At 37.9% G+C, this 18,890-nt stretch overlaps 1 protein-coding gene across 1 annotated transcript in view; it reads left to right on the top strand.

Moving 5' to 3' along the window:
- Positions 1 to 18,890, top strand: part of GAS2L3 (growth arrest specific 2 like 3) — a 56,625-nt gene that overhangs the window by 23,770 nt on the left and 13,965 nt on the right. Inside the window, exons 4-7 of the mRNA XM_066356861.1 lie at positions 7,612 to 7,656; positions 12,646 to 12,814; positions 14,716 to 14,831; positions 17,417 to 17,558. Coding sequence (XP_066212958.1) covers positions 7,639 to 7,656; positions 12,646 to 12,814; positions 14,716 to 14,831; positions 17,417 to 17,558 — 445 coding nt within the window. The 5' untranslated portion in view covers positions 7,612 to 7,638. The remainder of the gene's footprint in view (positions 1 to 7,611; positions 7,657 to 12,645; positions 12,815 to 14,715; positions 14,832 to 17,416; positions 17,559 to 18,890) is intronic.

Below are 18,890 nucleotides of genomic sequence, written 5' to 3'. Positions count from 1 at the left end.
GAGCATCGTCCCCTGGTGGGCATGCCGGGTAGATCCCGGTCGGGCGCATGCGGGAGTCTGTCTGACTGCCTCCCCGTTTCCAATTTCAGAAAAATACAAAAAGAGAGAAAAAAAATGTTATAATCCTAGATTAGCTGAGAAAATGAGGAATCTCTTCAGCTATCCTTCTGTTTCCTTTGCTGATTCTTTCTCTCATGTCTAAATTTTGGATTTTCACAGAACTTGTTCTTAGCCCCTGACTGCTTTCTTCATTTCTTTCTCAGGTGATCTCATTCTTTCCAGTGGCTTTAAAACCTCCCAGTATTTGCTGACAGTTTCTATCTCCACCTGAACCTTCTCTTTAGTTCTAGATTAGTATTTCCAACTGCCAAGCTGACAGTGCCACTTGGATGTCTTTAGTGGCTTCCCCAATTGAACATGACCAGAACAGCACTTTTGACCTCCCAATGCTGTGTTCCCTGCTTCAGTCTGTTCATATTCGCATTGTCCTCATCTCAGTAAATGCTGCCACGGTCTATTTGCTCAGTTGCTTAAGCTGGAAACCTGGGAGTCATTCTTACACGTCACTCTGCCCTTACGCCTGTCTGCTTCACCCCTCCATCTCTAACCTGTACCAGGTCTCTCTTCTCAATCCCGAATAGATTTCAAGCCCACTCCTCCTCTCCGGTGGAGACACTGTTGGCGTTCTGGCTCAGTCAGCATCTCTTGTCACTGAGCTTCTGCAGTGAATTCCTAACTCTTGCCCTTCCAGGCTTCTGCCCATCTCATTCCTAGATGCTCTGTTTCTTTTGCTCTGTTTGTACTCGCTCTTTCTCCTTCTCTCATTGTCTCCCCTACTTCTTTCCCCACATCCCCACCCACCCCTCCTTTGCCTTCCTGTCCCCCTTTTCTCTCTTACACCCATCACTATTTCACTCTCATGTTTCTCTCTCCCCCTCAGAGAGCTCTTTTAATACTGAGTCAGATTGTTTCTCCTTTGTTTAAAAAACTCTTCCATGACTTTCTGTCATACTTAAAATATGTAGTAATCTACTTTCCTCAGCATGGCGTTGTGTGATGGGGCTACTGCTTAAGTTTTCACCCCTGTCCTAAACCACACATTCTCCATGCTTCAGCCATACTGGCTCCTTTTAGTTCTAAGATTGCAGCAAACTCCTCCTCTGTCCAGTCTTTGCAAAAAAAAAAAAATAATGCTCTATACATAAAACTCCCTTTTCCTCTCTCGGACTAATTCCTACCGTTCTTCAATTAGTGATTCTTCTCCAGCAAAACCATTTCTAACCACTCAATCTGAGTCTAAAGTAGGCCCCTGATGTTTCTCTCTCTGTTCTTTACTTCCAAGCAATGATCATGATTTAAGATTGCATATTCATTTGTGTATTCACTATATACACAAGTGAATTATTAGCTCCATAAGAGCAGTTACATGTCTGGTGTGTACATCACTGTGTGTCTTTCTTGTGTACCAAGTTTAGTAAAGAGTGTAAGTAAATGCTTGTTGAACGAATGGATGAGTATACCCCACATGAGAAAGCAAACATCCTGAATAGTGATAGAGCCACAGAAATGAACAAAACTGACAGGGAGGGGAGAAGTGAGGCAGGCTGAATGGAGCAGAGCACCTGTCAGATAAATTGCTGAAGACATTTTTTTTTAGCAAGAGAGAGAGACAGACAGACAGACAGGCAGACACAGACGGGCAGAAAGGGAGAGATGAGAAGAATTAATTATTCCTTGTGGCACCTTAGCTTTTCATTGATTGCTTTCTAATATGTACCTTGACTGGGGGGCTATAGCAGAGTGAGTGACCCCTTGCTCAAGCCAATGACCTCGGGCTCAAACCAGTGACCTTTGGGCTCAAGCCAGTGACCATGGGGTTGTGTCTATGATCCCACGCTCAAGCTGGCAAGCCTGTGCTTACGCCGGCGACTTTGGGGTTTCAAACCTGGGTCCTCAGCATCTCAGGCTGATGCTCTGTCCATTGCACCACTGCCTGGTCAAGCACTAAAGACTTTTATTCTAGCAAGAGAATTATATGTCACAAATTCTATCTCAGTATCCTCCCAAATATGATGTGAATGTTTTAAAGCTCTTAATTTTATTTGTACCATACTTATTTTATTTATGTTAGTAAAAGAAGCTTTACAAATTACATATAATGATTTCTGAGCATTATTTGCCTTGTATTATTATCTTTTTAGTTTGATAAATTATAATAAATGAACTATACTTATGTCTCACCATAGTATACAGTGTGTCTGTAAAGTCATGGTGCACTTTTGACCGGTCACAGGAAAGCAACAAAAGACGATAGAAATGTGAAATCTGCACCAAATAAAAGGAAAACCCTCCCAGTTTCTGTAGAACAGTGGTTCTTAATCTGTGGGTCACGACCCCGGCGGGGGTCAAACAACCAAAACACAGGGGTCGCCTAAAGCCATCGGAAAATACATATTTATTATACAATACATTTTTAAATAAAATACCTATTTCCAATGGCTTTAGGCGACCCCTGTGTTTTGGTCGTTCGACCCCCGCCAGGGTCGCGACCCACAGGTTGAGAACCACTGCTGTAGGATGATGTGGCAGCATGTGCGCATGCGCAGATGGTGACGTAACACCGTGTATACAGCGGAGCAGCCCACGGCCATGCCAGTCGAGATGTGGACGGTACAGGGGAAAGTTCAGTGTGTTCTGTGGCTTGCTAAATTCGAATCTGTGACCAAAGTGCAACGTGAATATCAGCGCGTTTATAACGAAGCGCCACCACATAGGAATAACATTACTCGGTGGGATAAGCAGTTGAAGGAAACCGGCAGTTTGGTGGAGAAACCCGTTCTGGTAGGCCATCAGTCAGTGACGAGTCTGTGAGGCTATACGAGATAGCTACCTAAGGAGCCCTAAAATATCTCTGTGTGCGTGTGCTCGACAATTACACCTAACCAAGACTACAGTTCATAAGGTGTTAAAGAAACGTCTCTGTTTTATGGGGTACAAATTGCGGCTGTTGCATGCTATCAAACCGGCGGATAGACCCACACGATGCATGTTTGCTACAGATATGCTTCATGAGATTGACAATGATGCAAGATTTTTGCAGAAGATTGTGTTTAGTGATGAGTCGACCTTCCATATCTGTGGACATGTTCATCGCCATAATGTCCAAATATGAGCTGCTGAACATCCTCATGCCTACGTTGAGTACGAATGTAACACCCCTAAAGTGAACATGTGGTGTGGCCTGATGCATGATAAGGTGATAGGCCCATTTTTTTTCGCGAAGCAGTCTGTGACGGCAAAGTCCTATCTTGACATGTTGGAATTGTATGCAGTGCCACAATTTCCAGAAGGTGTCATCTTTTAACTGGACGAAGCTCCTCCACACTACACCACCATTGTTCGTGAGTTTCTGGATAGAACATTCCCCTGGCGGTGGATAGGCAGGGGTTCTGTCAAGCCATGGCCACCACGATCCCCGGATCTGACGCCCTTAGACTTTTATGTTTGGGGTTATGTGAAGCAACATGTGTACATTGAACGTATCAACGACATTAATCACTTAAAACAGAATCACAGACGTTATTCACTCTGTTATACCAGAAGTCCTTACCTGTGTGTGGCAAGAACTTCACCATTGTTTGGATGTGTGTAGGGCAACAAATGGAACCCACATCGAACTTCACTGAATAGGTATGAAACTGGGAGAGTTTTCCTTTTATTTGGTGCAGATTTCACATTTCTATCGTCTTGTTGCTTTCCTGTGACCAGTCAAAAGTTCACCATGACTTTACGGACACACGGTAGTATAGAACTCATTTGTTAAGTGCTAGCTATATGTCAGGTACTTTATTTGTATGATCTCATTTAATTATTTCAACAGCCATACAAGGGAGGAGGTGGTATCCCATTTTACAGATGAGAACAATGAGGCTTGGAGACGTTAACTATTCCAAGGTCATATAGTATTTGCTTAAGCTGGAATTCACACCAGATGGTTTTGCTGCTTTCTACTACCACACTGGTGTCTCTATGGTGAGTTATTTTGGTACACATAAAAATATATGAAATATGTTTGGTATGGATATAGCATTTCTATTTTCTTTATTAGACAGTTAGGAAATATTTAACTGAAAATGGTAAAGCTGAGAAAGTTTTTTTCTGAACAAATCAGGGAAAGCATTAAAAAATTATAAAGGTTTTTGACATTCAGAAAGGCATAAAATAACATCTGTGTTACCACTTATCTTGAAATAAAGTCTCATCACCGCTGGTGAAGGGCCTCTGTGCGTTCCTCCCTCCCCTCAGGGGGAGCACTGCTCAGCACTGGCCTTCATCATCCCCAGGCAGCTCACGCGTCTTGGCAGTCTGGTGGCCGAGTGCTGAATGTTTATGTGTTGCAGTGGTGTTGTTACTATTTTTCTTAAGAAACTTACCTTTGTCTGCTTTTTATCTTTTTTTTTTTTTTTTTTTTTGCCATTCTTTTCTAAATTGTCCCCAGATTTGTACCAGAACTGAGTCATGGCACCTTGTGCTTGCTGCACCGTATCTGATAATGTGGGTGAGGAGTGAAAGTGGACTCAGTTTCAGAGCCTACAGCTGTGGGACAAAGGCGGAGTGCACAGGCTGGCATTTCTTCCATCGTGATCTGAAATCAGCCTACCACAAAGAATCCCTAGGACCTCGTGAAACTTTTAAATTAAGACGGGTGGGTTAGACCCAAATCCAGTATGAGTTTCAGGTGGATGAGCACATTCTGTGTTTCCAACATTAGCCACAGGTTTAAAATTCAAGTGCAGTTGTCCTCACTTAACGCTGTCTGCGGAAGCTGCTTGTCTTGTGAAAGATTCCCTGAGGGGTCAGAGTGTAGTTTGACTTGGTTTCATGAGAGGTTCCCCCCCCCCCCCCCCAAAGCTAAGGGAAAGGACTTCTTCAAGTTGGCAAAGACTAGAAGGAGGGTCTCCAAAAAGACAGACAAAAAACAGAAACAAAATAAAGCCAATAAATTGCTAATTAATATGTAGCTTCAAAAATGAAGTGTTGCTGATTGGTTTATGGGAAAAACTAGAGACCAAGACTTTCAGGGAAGCTAGGGAAGAAGAAAATAGGTAATAAAATGAGAGATGCTATCAAGAATTAGGATTGTGATGCAGGTTGAGGACTGAGGCTAACTATAGTAAATATGTTACACGTGTGATTAAATGCCAGAGACACAAAAATAGTTTATAAAGAGAATAGTGAATGACTAGAAGATATAAATTACTGGCTCTCAGTATCTGGGACACAATGAGTGACCATGAATTATTTGATGATTCACTGGCACTTTTATAAATTTCATCAGTTTATAAAAGTTTTCTTATAGAAGCTTATATTTGTGTACATAATAGTTTTTATACATGAAGGTATGTTATAATTTACCTGAGTACTTATCTGAGTTATTTTATTAAGGAATTTTTTTTCAAAGTTAATTCAGATGGTTTTCTTTTTGTCATCATAAAAGTAGTTTTTCCATCACACAAGAAGTGTGATTCAAGAAACTGCTGAAATTCAAGTGACTGAACGTTGTGCACCAAATTTTCATTTCTTTCATAAAACTAATTTTGTTGAATTTTCCATAAAAAAATTCAACTACTAAACATTCTTGTGATAGCTTCTTTGTGAAAGTGTCACTGTTCTTGATTTGCACACACGCCTTATAATTTAGGCCTTCTTTTGTTTTGGGTTGGCAGTTCCTACTGTTAAAGCTCTTGCCTGATTGTGTGGAACTCCTGATTCTAATGGGAGCAGCTTTTTTGCTGCATTTTATGAAAATGGTCTCGGAAGCTTCTTACTGTGGATCTTTGTTGGGGACAAAGGATTATTTATGCTAAAGGAAAATATATTCCCCACTGCTTTAGTTCGTGGGAAGCATAACATGCCTATTAGTAATGCTCAGTTGTACTTTGCCCTTTTGCTATGGTTGAGAGAAGAAAAATGACATCAAAAAGGACATTCTGTTGTCTTTTGCCTTCTCGCCAAGAAAATATGATGTAATATCAGACTTTTCAGTTAGGTTTAGCGTGAGTTCAACTTCAGTACCGAAGGAATGTTCCTGGAAGGAAGGTGCTGTGTGTTGTTGGCGTTGGGCGTGAGGTATGTCTGGTGTAACTTAGAGGAGCAAGTCATTTTTCCTTGGAAATTGATAGCGTTTTAGCCTTATAAACTATTTTACATTTTTTCTTAGATTCTTTTAATGGTGTTTGACAGTAAAAGATAACTAGTATATTATGCTGCTGTAAGCAATTAAAAATCCTAGGTTTTAGCAGTCTACTTATTCTAAGTCTTTTTAAATTCTTCCCTCTGAAATACATTATAAAGAATTGTACTAATTTAAATTTAACTTAAAGTTGTGGGGTTTTTTCTTATAGATTTCAAGAAGAGTACTTTGGAGCTAACTTACACTATTCCTTTTTTTTGTCTTTAGCAGCTCATGGAGAAAATGACTTATGAAAAGATATTATAAAAAGGCATTGAGTATTGTCACACAGTTAAAATTGATGTTTATGTCTGTTACTGCACCATCTGACAGAAGGAGCTCATGGTTAAGCTTGGGAATTTATTATAGAAAGTCCAGATGACCTTTTATGATGTCCATGTAAAGATCAGATGAGAGATACTTGATTTTTAGTGTCACTTGTTGATATATATCCACATTATCTTTACAGGGTGAAATTCCGGGAGACTTTTATATGGCTAAGTTTTATTGTTAATTTTATTTTACTAGCCAGATGCTTCAAGAATAACTTTTGAGTCCAGATATTTCAAGAATTGGTTTGCTTGTAGTCATATAGTGAGAGCTTCCACCACATAGCATTTTCTTTTTTGGTAAATTAATGCCTTAAAAAACAAAAAGGAAGAGAGCGCACACTAGGACTCTTGAGCCACGTCGCCCTTGTTCCGTCTGTTGTCTGTTACGTCATCATCCTAGGGGGCAGAGAAGACGATCACTTTGATACTAGTACCAGAAACCAGACATTGAAACGTGTTTCAGGTTTTCCTGTTTCAGATGAAGAGTCTTTTATGAAGACACTAGGAGTCATTATCAAATTCTCTTATAGTCAAATGATTCCAATTAGAAAAGAAAAAGTTGGCCCTGGCCAGTTGGCTCAGTGGTAGAGCGTCGGCCTGGCGTGCGGGAGTCCTGGGTTCGATTCCTGGCCAGGGCACACAGGAGAGGTGCCCATCTGCTTTTCCACCCCTCCCCCTCTCCTTCCTCTCTGTCTCTCTCTTCCCCTCCTGCAGCCGAGGCTCCATTGGAGCAAGGTTTGCCCGGGCGCTGAGGATGGCTCTGTGGCCTCTGCCTCAGGCGCTAGAATGGCTCTGGTTGCAACAGAGCGAAGCCCCAAATGGGCAGAGCATCGCCCCCTGGTGGGCGTGCGGGGTGGATCCTGGTCGGGCGCATGCGGGAGTCTGTCTGACTACCTCCCTGTTTCCAACTTAAGAAAAATACAAAAAAGAAAAAAAAAGTTTTAGGTTTTCACTCAACTAGAGTCAAGCCGTTTCCTTATAATTTGAGGGTTTGGGGAGTAGGAAAGCTGTCATCCTCTGCCTGTTAATGTTTTGTTCTGTTTTCAGAAAAGCAGTTTCACAATATTGGTGACCATGCAGCCTGCAATTCAAGTAAGTGTTTTACTTGGAAAAAATGTTTTTTTGAGATTATAATAAAATTATAATAGTAAAATACAAAAATTATCAAAGTGTTTTTATTGCATTTTTTTTTTTTAAGCATCATCTTTTAATAACAGGAATACTGTGCTTTGACTTTATTTCTGGAAGAATTTTAATTCTAGGCGTATAGTGAATATTCAAAAGAATCAAAAATACCTTAGGATTGGTGGGTCCATCTTATTTATTCTGCTTTGAGAAAAGAATTGGAATATTTTGTAGTTTTGTTTGCATTAAATTTAAATACATATTTGCAGTTAAAAAGCTTTCAGTGAAAACAAGTATACAGGTTTTAATTTAGATAATTGTACATGTGCTTTATAATGCCTGTAAATAATTATTTAAATTTAAGGAGTGAGTTTTCTTTTGTTTGTTTGTTTTTTGTTCTGTGGTGAGGGAACAAGATGAAAATGAGACAAACCAGAATGATCTTCCATTTGAGTGATTTCCAGAGTTGGTACAGTATTTGCTATATTATTCTGATATCCTTTTAAGTGTTCTTTCTTTTGATATATATATATATATATATATATACACATAATATATATATATATAAATAGAACATACTTGACTATTCACTTAAAGACAAAAGTAGCATTGAAGGTCTACCTAAAAAGGTGCAAGCAGCTGATAATAAAATTTGCTTGGCAAGCAAGAACTTTAAAGTCAATCAGATTTCATTTCTGATCCTAGATCTGCAGCTCCGATTGTGAGGTTCTGGAAAGTTACTTTACTTTCCTGTCTGCTTCCATACCTCTAGAGTGAAGGTAATGCACTTATTCTGTAGGGCAGTTGTGAGGAATCAGTGACATACATGCACAAAGTGCCTACTAGACTGTGTATTGCATAGTAAGCACTTCAGAAGTTTGGTTGTATCATTTGTACAACAAAATGGTTAAGATGTAAAACTGAAGATTGTACCTGTGTCATGCAAATCTTTCTTTTTACTTTTTTTTTTTTAATCAAGAAAGGAGGCTTATCAAGCTAATAGTGGGTGATAGCCTAGAGACAGAATTGATCAAATGGTTCAGAACAATTCTGATGTGATCCTGCTTGTGCCACCTGCTAGGCTGTGCAGCTGTATTCTCTGCTCTACCAATAAAGACTTCTGTTACTCTGTTTTCCTTATGGGACTTGGGAGTCCATGGCAGCCTCCCAGGGCTCTTATTCTTCCCTCTTGGGTCTTCTCAAATCCATATTGAGTATGATCAGAACTTCATTATTACTGAAAACTGTTTATTATGTGATTGTTCTTTGTGTTCTCTTTTTATCCAAGTCTCAGAAATGTTATCAGGTTCATGCTGATGATATATCTTTCGATTCCTTATAGTGTACTTTTTATCATTGCCACGTGCACCATGTTTTTCCTCATTTCTACATTAACGGCCATGAATATCTTCTTAACTTGGTGAATATTTTCACAGTTTTGTCTGTAGTTCTATGAAACCTTCTCTAATCTGAATTCCACAGATCTGTCTCTATTGATTCTTCTGTGAGAACATCCTTGACATTTCTCATGGAAGTTTTTACTTCTCTATCTGATAGATGTGAGAACTTCCAGGATTTTTACCTCTTTCTCTCCTAACTAGATTGGACAGTTACATAGTTATTCATAAGTGCCTTACAGAAAGAAGACATCCAGAAAATAGCTATTATCAACTGGTTTCTTATAATTTACTATATTAAGATTTTACTTGCCTTTTTTGTCTTTCATTCTGACCAGTATATAAACATATAGTCTAAAAGTAGTTCCTGATCTCCTTTGGGTCGTAGTCTTCTTTTGAGAATCTGAGAAAAGCTATGAACTCTCTCTGAGATAAAGGGCTATTTATACATAGGCAGAAAGTTTTGCCTAAGTATAACCAGTTTATATAGCTACTCAGGTTCATCTATAGACTGCCCATAGATTAGGAATCCCTGCAATATGACAGCTTTTTGCATGTTTGAGAACAACCTTTGTATATGAAGGTTTTTTATTAATACCTAGCTTTTAACAATATATTACTAACTAGCCCAGGTTATTATAGTCTTCTGCTTGCAATAATAGGAAAATTGAAATACTCGTCTTCCTAATATGGGAAGAAATTAGAATGACCTTTGTTAATGTAGCATCTTCATTTTCACAAATAACTTTTCAAAACCACCCTCATAACTAATGCACATCTTGCCTTGACAAACATTTGCATCTGTTCTGCCTATTTTCAGCTCAGCCAAATTGTTAAAGGACAAATAACATATTCCACTGACTGTAAGATACTATTAATTGTAAGATGCCCCTTGATTTTGATATTAGTCATTTGCTGATATCTGTTCCTTAATTATACCCACAAATATTTTTTACGGAATACCATGTGCTAGGTATTGTACTGAGTTCCGGGATTACAAACAGAAATAAGACATGCTTCTGAAGGGTAAATTTAGATAGTAAATCTTTGCTGTACTGCCTTTAAAATAATTTTAAGAGAATTCAGGTAAATAAATAACATCTTGTCTTTTTCCTAAAACTTGATAGGATCCTCATATTTACGAGTTCATTCTCCAACCCCTACCTTCAATTCCTAAATAATTTCCCTCAAATGACTTACGTTTCTTATTCTTCGGGTATTTTTTTATTTTTATTATTGAGTTTTGCTACTCCTGCTTGCCTCTTGTGGTATATATCTACATTCTTTTTTTAGCCTTGGGATTTTTTTTCCCCTAAAGGATGTTTGCTTCTTATTATGAGAGATTAGAAATAGTTGCTGTTGTTGATATCTCCAGAATTTGTCTGGATTAACTATGGTGTTGTTATTGCTTTCAATTTGGGGTTGTAAGACTTGCCTCAAATCAACTCAGTAAGTTTAATATATTTTAGGGGAAAAATTAATTATATTTTAAAATTGAGAGAGGATATTGGTATTACTTGTATTTATACTTAAAAACATTTATTTTCAAGCAATCACAGGCTATAAAGTAATTAAGTATATAGTGCAGAGATATTTGTCTGAACCATTTCAGAAAAAGTTGCCAATCAGAAGCCCATCACCCCAAAATACTTTAGTGTATATTTCTCACTAACAAGGACACTCTCCTACACAACCATGTGCTGTACTGAGATTCGGGGTGTTAACGTTGGTACAGTAGTACCATCTGATACTCAGACCACGCTCAGGTATTGCCAGTTGTCCCAGCAATGTTCAGTTCAGAATCAGGGGTTTCATTTAGTTGTCATGTCTCTTTAGTCTTCACTAGTCTAAAACAGTGTTTCAGTCTTTGCTTGCCTTTAATGACCTTGACTCTTTTTGAATATTACCCAAGTTTTTTGTGGACTGTCCCTCTGGATTTGCCTGATGTTTGCTCATGATTAAATTCAGATTATGCACATTTGGTGGAATATCACAGGGGGCTGCTATGGTTTCTCACTGCATCCTACCGGGGCATATGACCTTGGTTTGTCCCATTATCGCTGGTGTTCACTTTGTCACTTGGTTAGGATGCTGTCTGTCAAGTTTCTCTACTGTAAAGTTATTCCTTTTCCCCCTATATAATAAGTGTTTTAGGGGGAAGTGCTTTGAAACTGTAAAAGTCCCATTCCTCACCCAAATTCTAGTTTATTTATTTATATCTATATGGACTTAGAGTTGTCTGTTTTAGTCAATGTGTTATAATCCATTTATATCATTATTTTGATGTTTAAGTTGCTCTTGATTTAGCCAGTGGAGGTCCCTTCAGGCTGGCTTGTGTCCATGTGGCTGGCTTTCCTCTTCATTCTTCGATCACTTCTTTGCTTTCTAGTTGAAGAAGTTCCGTCCCAACACTGTAGGATTGATCTCGTTTCCTCCCAGCCCGTGTTTGCACCTTCCTCCTTGGGCAGTGAGGAGTCTGGCTCCCTTTGGAACATCTCCACGTACACACCAGTCTTCCGGTGTTGCTGCCACCTGTCTGAGCTGATGTTCTTCTCAGCCCACTGGAGTTTGAATCCCTACACTGGGACCATTCCCTCTGTCCCCAATGGACAGCCTCCTTATATCCCACTCAGCGGTCTGACACTGGGTACAGAGCTGTCCCCACGGGTGGGCACCCTCTCACTGCATTCAAACTCTGACTCTTCACTTCAAGCTCCTCTCCTGCAAGAACCCCTGTCACTTCACCTGGGCCATGTACCCCTTTCTGCATTGAGAATTGATAGTCATTTCTCCAAATAATAGTTGTTGGAATGGAATGGTTGTATTAAAGCTTTTGTAAAATTTCAAAATTTATAAGTGTTAGTTTGATAGTATGCTAATGTCAGTTTTTATTCTAAACCAGGAATTGGCCAGGTAATAAATACTTTTGGCTTTGCAAGTCAATAGGTAAATTCGAGGCAATTATATAGGTACTTATATAACAAGCCATTTTAAAATGTAAAACCATACTTAGCTTATGGGCCATACATAATCAGATGGCAGACCAGATTATTTAGAATATTTTTCAGATAACACTCTTATTATGATTTAGTTTACAAAATGCCATTTATACATTCATTCCATCATTTATCTATTATTCAGCAGATGTTGCTAGGTCCAGTGCTAGATAGTACAAAGATGTATCTTGTAAGGCAGTGTTATTAAAACCCGTTTTACAGCCAAGATGCTGAGACTCTGGTCAAGTAATTGGTTAAACTTAACTTTATCTGACAAGTGAAATAAAAATATACCTTGTTGATTTTTATCCTCTTGGCTTGATAGTAGAATCTTTTCTTTAATTAGGAGTTCACTTACATTTACCACAGTATTGAATATTGAAAATGCTTCAAGTATCTCTACTAATAGTTTGCTTCTAGTTTATATACGTACTTTCTGTGAGTGGCTGCAGTTTTGTATATGTTATATTATATATTGTCTATAATTCTTCATTTACGTATAGATGTGGGTTATGCTGCCTTACAAAGGTTGCATCCATTCATTTGGTTGGTGTTTTTTCTAGGTATGGTTTGGAGAAGACCTGCCTCTAAGTCCTCGGAGCCCTCTGACCCCCAGACACGGGCCAGGTTTGGCTGATGTTTGTCAGTATGACGAGTGGCTAGCTGTCAGGCACAAAGCCAGCCTGCTGCCCATGCAAGAAGATCTGTCAATCTGGTTGTCTGGTTTATTAGGTAAGACGTAAAAAGACACTTCAAATTGTATTCTCTTATTCAGTAAATATTTGTTGAGCACCTTATTCTTTGTCAAGGAGTAATTGTTCTAGAGACCCTTAGGGCTTGAATGGTATCGAAGTTTGAGATTTAAAGGAAGAGGTCAGTAAGCTTTGCATGATTAACATTGTCACTTTTAATGTTAAAATCTTTTTTCTTAAGTATATAGGTTTAATTTTGGGATCTACTGGTTTTTTTTTTTTGCCCTTGATCTTGTATAAGGTATGGGATTCTGAGTGGAATTCATACTGCCGTTTAAGTGATTATTCTTCCTCGGACATTGAGAGGTAGAGGCAAATGAAGCCGGAGGAAGTGTCAGGTTGGAGAATGTCTGGCATCATTGTTTTGTTCAGTTAAACAATATGATATATGCTCCAAACTTTCTCTACAGAACAATATTCTTCTTTTAATGCAGAATGTCATGTAGCATTGCAGGGTTTTGTTAAAAGGAATGCATAAAGTTCATCTCTGGCCTGCCCCAGGTATTTAAAAACACAGCAAACACTCACTTCTGGTATCAGTCTGATTTAGAAAATTTTAAAAGTTTTTTATGTACTGAATTTTCTAAAGAAGGTATTGTAGAGGTAAAATGTTAGTATTCCCTGGGTGTTTGTTATGTTATCTTTAATTTTTTATGTCACAACAAAATCCATCTTATTCATAGAGAATTTTTCTTTTTCTGTGTAAGCCAATGGTTCTCAAATTTTTTGAAGTTGGGGCACATTTAAAATCCTACAAATAGTTGTAGGCACACTATATACAAATTTCTGAGAAATATGTTATAATAATTAAGTCAAATATTAAAGAAAAAAATATAAAGTCCAAGCGTGCTTTTATGGTAATTAAAAGAAATAAATACGACAAAATTAAATTTATTCTGACATTAAAAAACATTTTTAAGTTACATTTTTTGAGTTATGCTTTTTAGAATTCATAAAAAATAAGGGTTAAAAAATTTTAAAAATGACAAAAAAGTTATCTTTATATATATATAGATATGTTCTTAGTAAGATTTAGTAAATTCGGCAGGTCCTGGTGCAAATATGTTAAGTTTTTTCATTCTTATGTTTATGAGAAACATGAGCCTGATGTGTCCTAGTGATTTCTTCAATGTTTGGGCATATATGTGAAAAGCAAACTCTCATTTCCTTGTCAATACATTGAAGAATTCCTCCCTTTTTACTCTTAATTGTGTTGAGTGCAGAAAACCCCCACCATACATATCATCTTAACTTGACACCAAACATAGGATAGAAGAAACTTGCCTCCAGTCTTTCCGGGCAACATGGGGGTAGTGTAAACAATCCAGCACCACAGCTTAACAGCCTTTTGCAACCTAATCAGGCAAGTGAGGTGGGGGGTTGGGCAGACTGTCAGCTTATAGCCAGTTCTCCACACCTCTGTCCCCCAAACATCTAAACTCCAAAAACTCTGTTGGTTTTTTGGTCCCCAACAGGCACATATTTCTCTGAAATACCATAGGTCACACCTGGAAATCTTCTAGGGCACACACTTTGAGAACCACTGATATAAGCAATAGTAATGTTCAGTGAATTAAAACCTAACTTTAATGGTGAGTATTGGAACAGAAAACACTTTGGCCTTTTAAAAATGTAATAAAAGACATCAATTTTCTTAATTTTTTTCTGTACTTTCACATCACAGACATTTTTGTTTTAGTCGTCATTTTTTTAATTTGACAGTCTCTGCTGTTTTAACTGTATTTTCTAAGAGTGAATAATTGTAGTCTGATCTGATATTTATCTAATATTTCAGCCCTAATCTAATTACAGTTAAAATTTAGCCATATTATTTGAATTTACTGTTTCTAGAAGAATCTTAACTTTGATATATGTTTCTAGGTATTGACGTTAAGGCAGAAAGATTATTGGAAGGACTTGATAATGGAGTACTATTATGCCAACTGATTAATGTTCTTCAAAACATGGTGAAAACGGGCAGCTCTGAAGAACCAGGGGTAAGTAGGTGTTTGACAGTACTGATTTTTATACCTTGGTACCTACTAATTATTTACGTACGTTTCTTATTATCTCTACAAGGTTGTAAGTTTCCACCCCAGCTGTCTATAAGACTTTGGATAATTTACTTAATCAATTTTTTTGAGAATCTAGAAAAATATTTTTACTTATAAAGTAGAGGTATTAACATTGACCTGTAGAATTTACTTGTAAGGATTCAGTGAAATTAAATGAGATAATCTGTAGATGCTGTTTAGTTTAGTGCCTAAGTGCATAGTAAATATCCAGCAGCTAGCTCTTCTTGGCAACAATACTGTAGGATTGTTGTGAGAATTCAATGAGAAAGGAGCTGTGTTTCCTAGTATACAGTTAGGAGCCATCATCATCATCAGCTTTGCATTCTTCACATATTGCCTTGGTGCATAAATTCTAAAAATACTGGTTGAATGAGGTAATAAGTTTTTAGCCAGTTTTTTCTCTGTTGATCCTCAAGTTATAATTTGAAACAGATAAGGTTTTCTCTCTTTTCATCAAATGTATGTTTTCACGTGGGGTCACACAGTGAAACTCCCATGGACACTCACAGTGTTGGTGAAGTATGATGTATCATTTTTTCCTGTGGGACAGTGGGTGATAATATCACATTGAAAATAAAGCCCATTCTAAAAAAAGTGAGATTAAGAAGTACAGATTGGTAGTTACAAGAGTGTCACGGGGATGCCAAGTACAGGAATACAGTCAACAATATTATAATAACTGCGTATAGTTCTAGGTGGGTACTGAAAATATCAGGAAGGAGGGGACACTTTGTAAGGTATATGATTGTCTAACCACTATGCTGTATATCTGAAACTAATACCAAATAATATTGAATGTAATATGTAATTGAAAAATAAAATTTAGAAAAAGAAAAGAAAGCACATTCTGTGATTTATATGATATTTCTACTTTCAGGAATTTGTTCTAAGGAAAAATATCACAAATCCACAAAAACGACTATGCAAAAAATTTGCAGCAACCTAAATGCTCATTGGTAGAGAAATTGTTAAAAATTATGGAACCTAAACACACTGGAATATTGTCCATTCACTCATGAGAAATGATTTAATTTAATCTTTTTTTTTTTTACATTTTGCTAGAAACTCAAATGCCTACAATTTAGCATTGTGTGCACAAGCACATGCACACATCAATCCGGTTGCAGACTCTGTTTATATTACATTCTGTAGGTACAGAAACCCACTAAGTGTATACTGTGCCTGGAGATGTCTTGCTAAACTGTGAGTGACAGGATTACAATTGATACTAACCATTTTTTTATTTGGCCGTATTGTTTGATTTTTTTTGGCAATGATCATATATTCTGTATACATTAGGAAAACTCATAAGGCTATTTTAATTCTGAAAAATAATAGCAACAGGAAGAATATATAAGGAATGGAAAATAGTGATTATTTCTAGGGAGAGGGAGGAACTGAGGTGTGGAAAATAGTGGTTATTTCTAGGGAGAGGGAGGAACTGAGGTGTGGAGGTTGGAGAGAGATATGGTGTGTCCACTAGGCCAGAAGCAGTTTTAAAATCATGTACATGAATTGCTTATTCAAGTAAAAATTTAAATTAAAATAAAACTAAGAACTTCCCAGTCTCCTCAGGATTGTCTAAATACTCTTGGTTCAGATACTCAAAAAGATGGGGTTCTGTAAAACTTATTAGATCATCAGTTTTCAAAGAACTTGAATTAAGAGTGATCTACGACTTCCTTATTTGATAGTCTTCTCAGGAAACTCAGAAACAATTTATGAATCTAGAAATAAGGAAGTGGGCAAACACAGAGGTGTCTATTAATCTGTAACAGGGCAGTAATTTTGTGTTTGTATTGAACTATGTATGGAGGGACATACTATAGAGATGTGCTTCTATGGAATTATTAGACCATCATTTTTCTTTTAGCAAGAGAAACAGAGAGAGAGAGAGGGACAGACAGACAGAAAGGGAGAGAGATGAGAAGCATCAATTCTTTGTTGTAGCACCTCAGTTGTTCATTGATTGCTTTCTCATATGTGCCTTGACGGGGGTGAGGGGACTCCAGCTGAGCCAGTGACCCCTTGCTCAAGCCAATGACCTTGGACTTCAAGCCAGCGACCTTGGGCTTAAGCCAGCAACCATGGGGTCATGTCTATGATCCCACGCTCAAGCTGGCAACCCTGCACTCAAGCCAGATGAGCACTCAAGCTGGAGACCTTGGGATTTCAAACCTGAGTCTTTCGTGTCCCAGGCCAATACCTCTATCCACTGTGCCACCTCCTGGTCAGGTTATACTGTCATTATTTAATTTTTGAAAGATTCTTGTGTCATTTAAAAAAGAGTTTAGAAATGCTTGAGCCTACTGCTAATCTTAACTGGACTGTTTCTGAATATACTGAAAGGAAAGTAAAATAAAATAATTTTGCAGCTACCTGTTTCCTTGAAGGTTATATACTTTTTATTTACATTCACCGCAATGAGTATTTTAGTGATATTAAAAAGGGTGTCTAATGAAAATACCTTTAATGCATTTTTGAAGTTACCCTTTTGCCTTTTCCAGAATTTTCCAATGGGAAAAGTTCCCTGTAAGAAAGATGCTGCTTCAGGTTCTTTCTTTGCTAGAGACAATACTGCGAACTTCCTTCGCTGGTGTCGGCTTCTTGGGGTTGATGAGACTTACCTCTTTGAATCTGAAGGTTTAGGTAAGTGTTGCTGCGGTCATTGTTGTGTTTAATGTTTATTAGGATATTTTTGTATCCCTTTGTTCCTAATTTCTATTTCCAAATAAGGACTCAAATGTCACATATTATTTTTCTAGAAAAATTAATACTTTAAAAATATGTAAAAAAGATGAGATAATATGATTCTAAATAAAATATATTAAACTTTTCATTTATAGTTAAAGATTTTATATATCTAGAATGCCCAAGGACTATTTTACTTCCTAAAGGAACTGGCGACAGGGACTTTCTGGATGAAAGCTTTACTAATTCATGTTTTCATCAAGAATTATTCTGCCAAGTCTACATGACAAGTAATTCCTCTTTAACAAGATAATTATAGAAATACGGAAGTCTAAATGATGTATGTTCATGGTTTTAGATTTACCTTGTAAATAGCAGCTGCCTACTTGATTATCTAAATGGATTAATGTTTTTGACAATATATTTGAAAAAATCATGCTATACTGAAGAATTATTGACACATTCTCTGTGCTGAGACTAAAGTGGAAGCTAAGCCTTAGCCTATATATATTTCCTCAAAGCATTTATATATGTATGTACATATATATCTCTGTTTCTGTATACATGTGTGTATATAACACACAAACACGGAATTTGTAATGTTTTGATAGGAGCAATAGCATTCCAAGAGCTGGTTGTGGGAGTTGTATTCTTTTTTTTCCGAAGTTAGAAAAGGGGAGGCAGTCAGACAGACTCCCGCATGCGCCTCAACAGGATCCACCCGTCACGCCCACCAGGGGTTGATGCTCTACCCATCTGGGATGTTGCTCCTTTGCAGCTGGAGCCATTCCAACACCAGAGGTGGAGGCCATGGAGCCATCCTCAGCGCCCGGGCCAACTTTGCTCCAATGGAGCCTTGGCTGTGGGAGGGGAAGAGAGAGATAGAGAGGAAGGAGGGGGGGAAGGGTGGAGAAGCAGATGGTCACTTTTCCTGTGTGCCCTGGCTGGGAATCGAACGCGGGACTTCCACACACTGGGCCGATGCTCTACTGCTGAGCCAACCTGCCAGGGCCAGGAGTTGTATTCTGCCCTGGTGGAGAGAAGTATTTTATCACTGACATTGTTTAGAACTGATGGTTCATGATGATAATAAAGAGCAAATTGACTTTTAGTTGGTTTTATTATTGTTTTAAAATTCTCAACTGACATTCACACCCTTGTTGTCTGCACAGAGAGTAGCTGCTCCCACCCCTACCCATTCATTATGCCTCCAGATGTTCCTATTCACTGTAGAAAAAAAAAACAAATGGTAATTGATTAACGTTTTACTCTCAGTTTGGACCGTGCTTT

The sequence above is a fragment of the Saccopteryx leptura genome, chromosome 1 (assembly GCF_036850995.1).
Source record: "Saccopteryx leptura isolate mSacLep1 chromosome 1, mSacLep1_pri_phased_curated, whole genome shotgun sequence".
NCBI classification, from domain to species: domain Eukaryota; kingdom Metazoa; phylum Chordata; class Mammalia; order Chiroptera; family Emballonuridae; genus Saccopteryx; species Saccopteryx leptura.
This window is presented reverse-complemented; position numbering and strand designations above follow the sequence as displayed.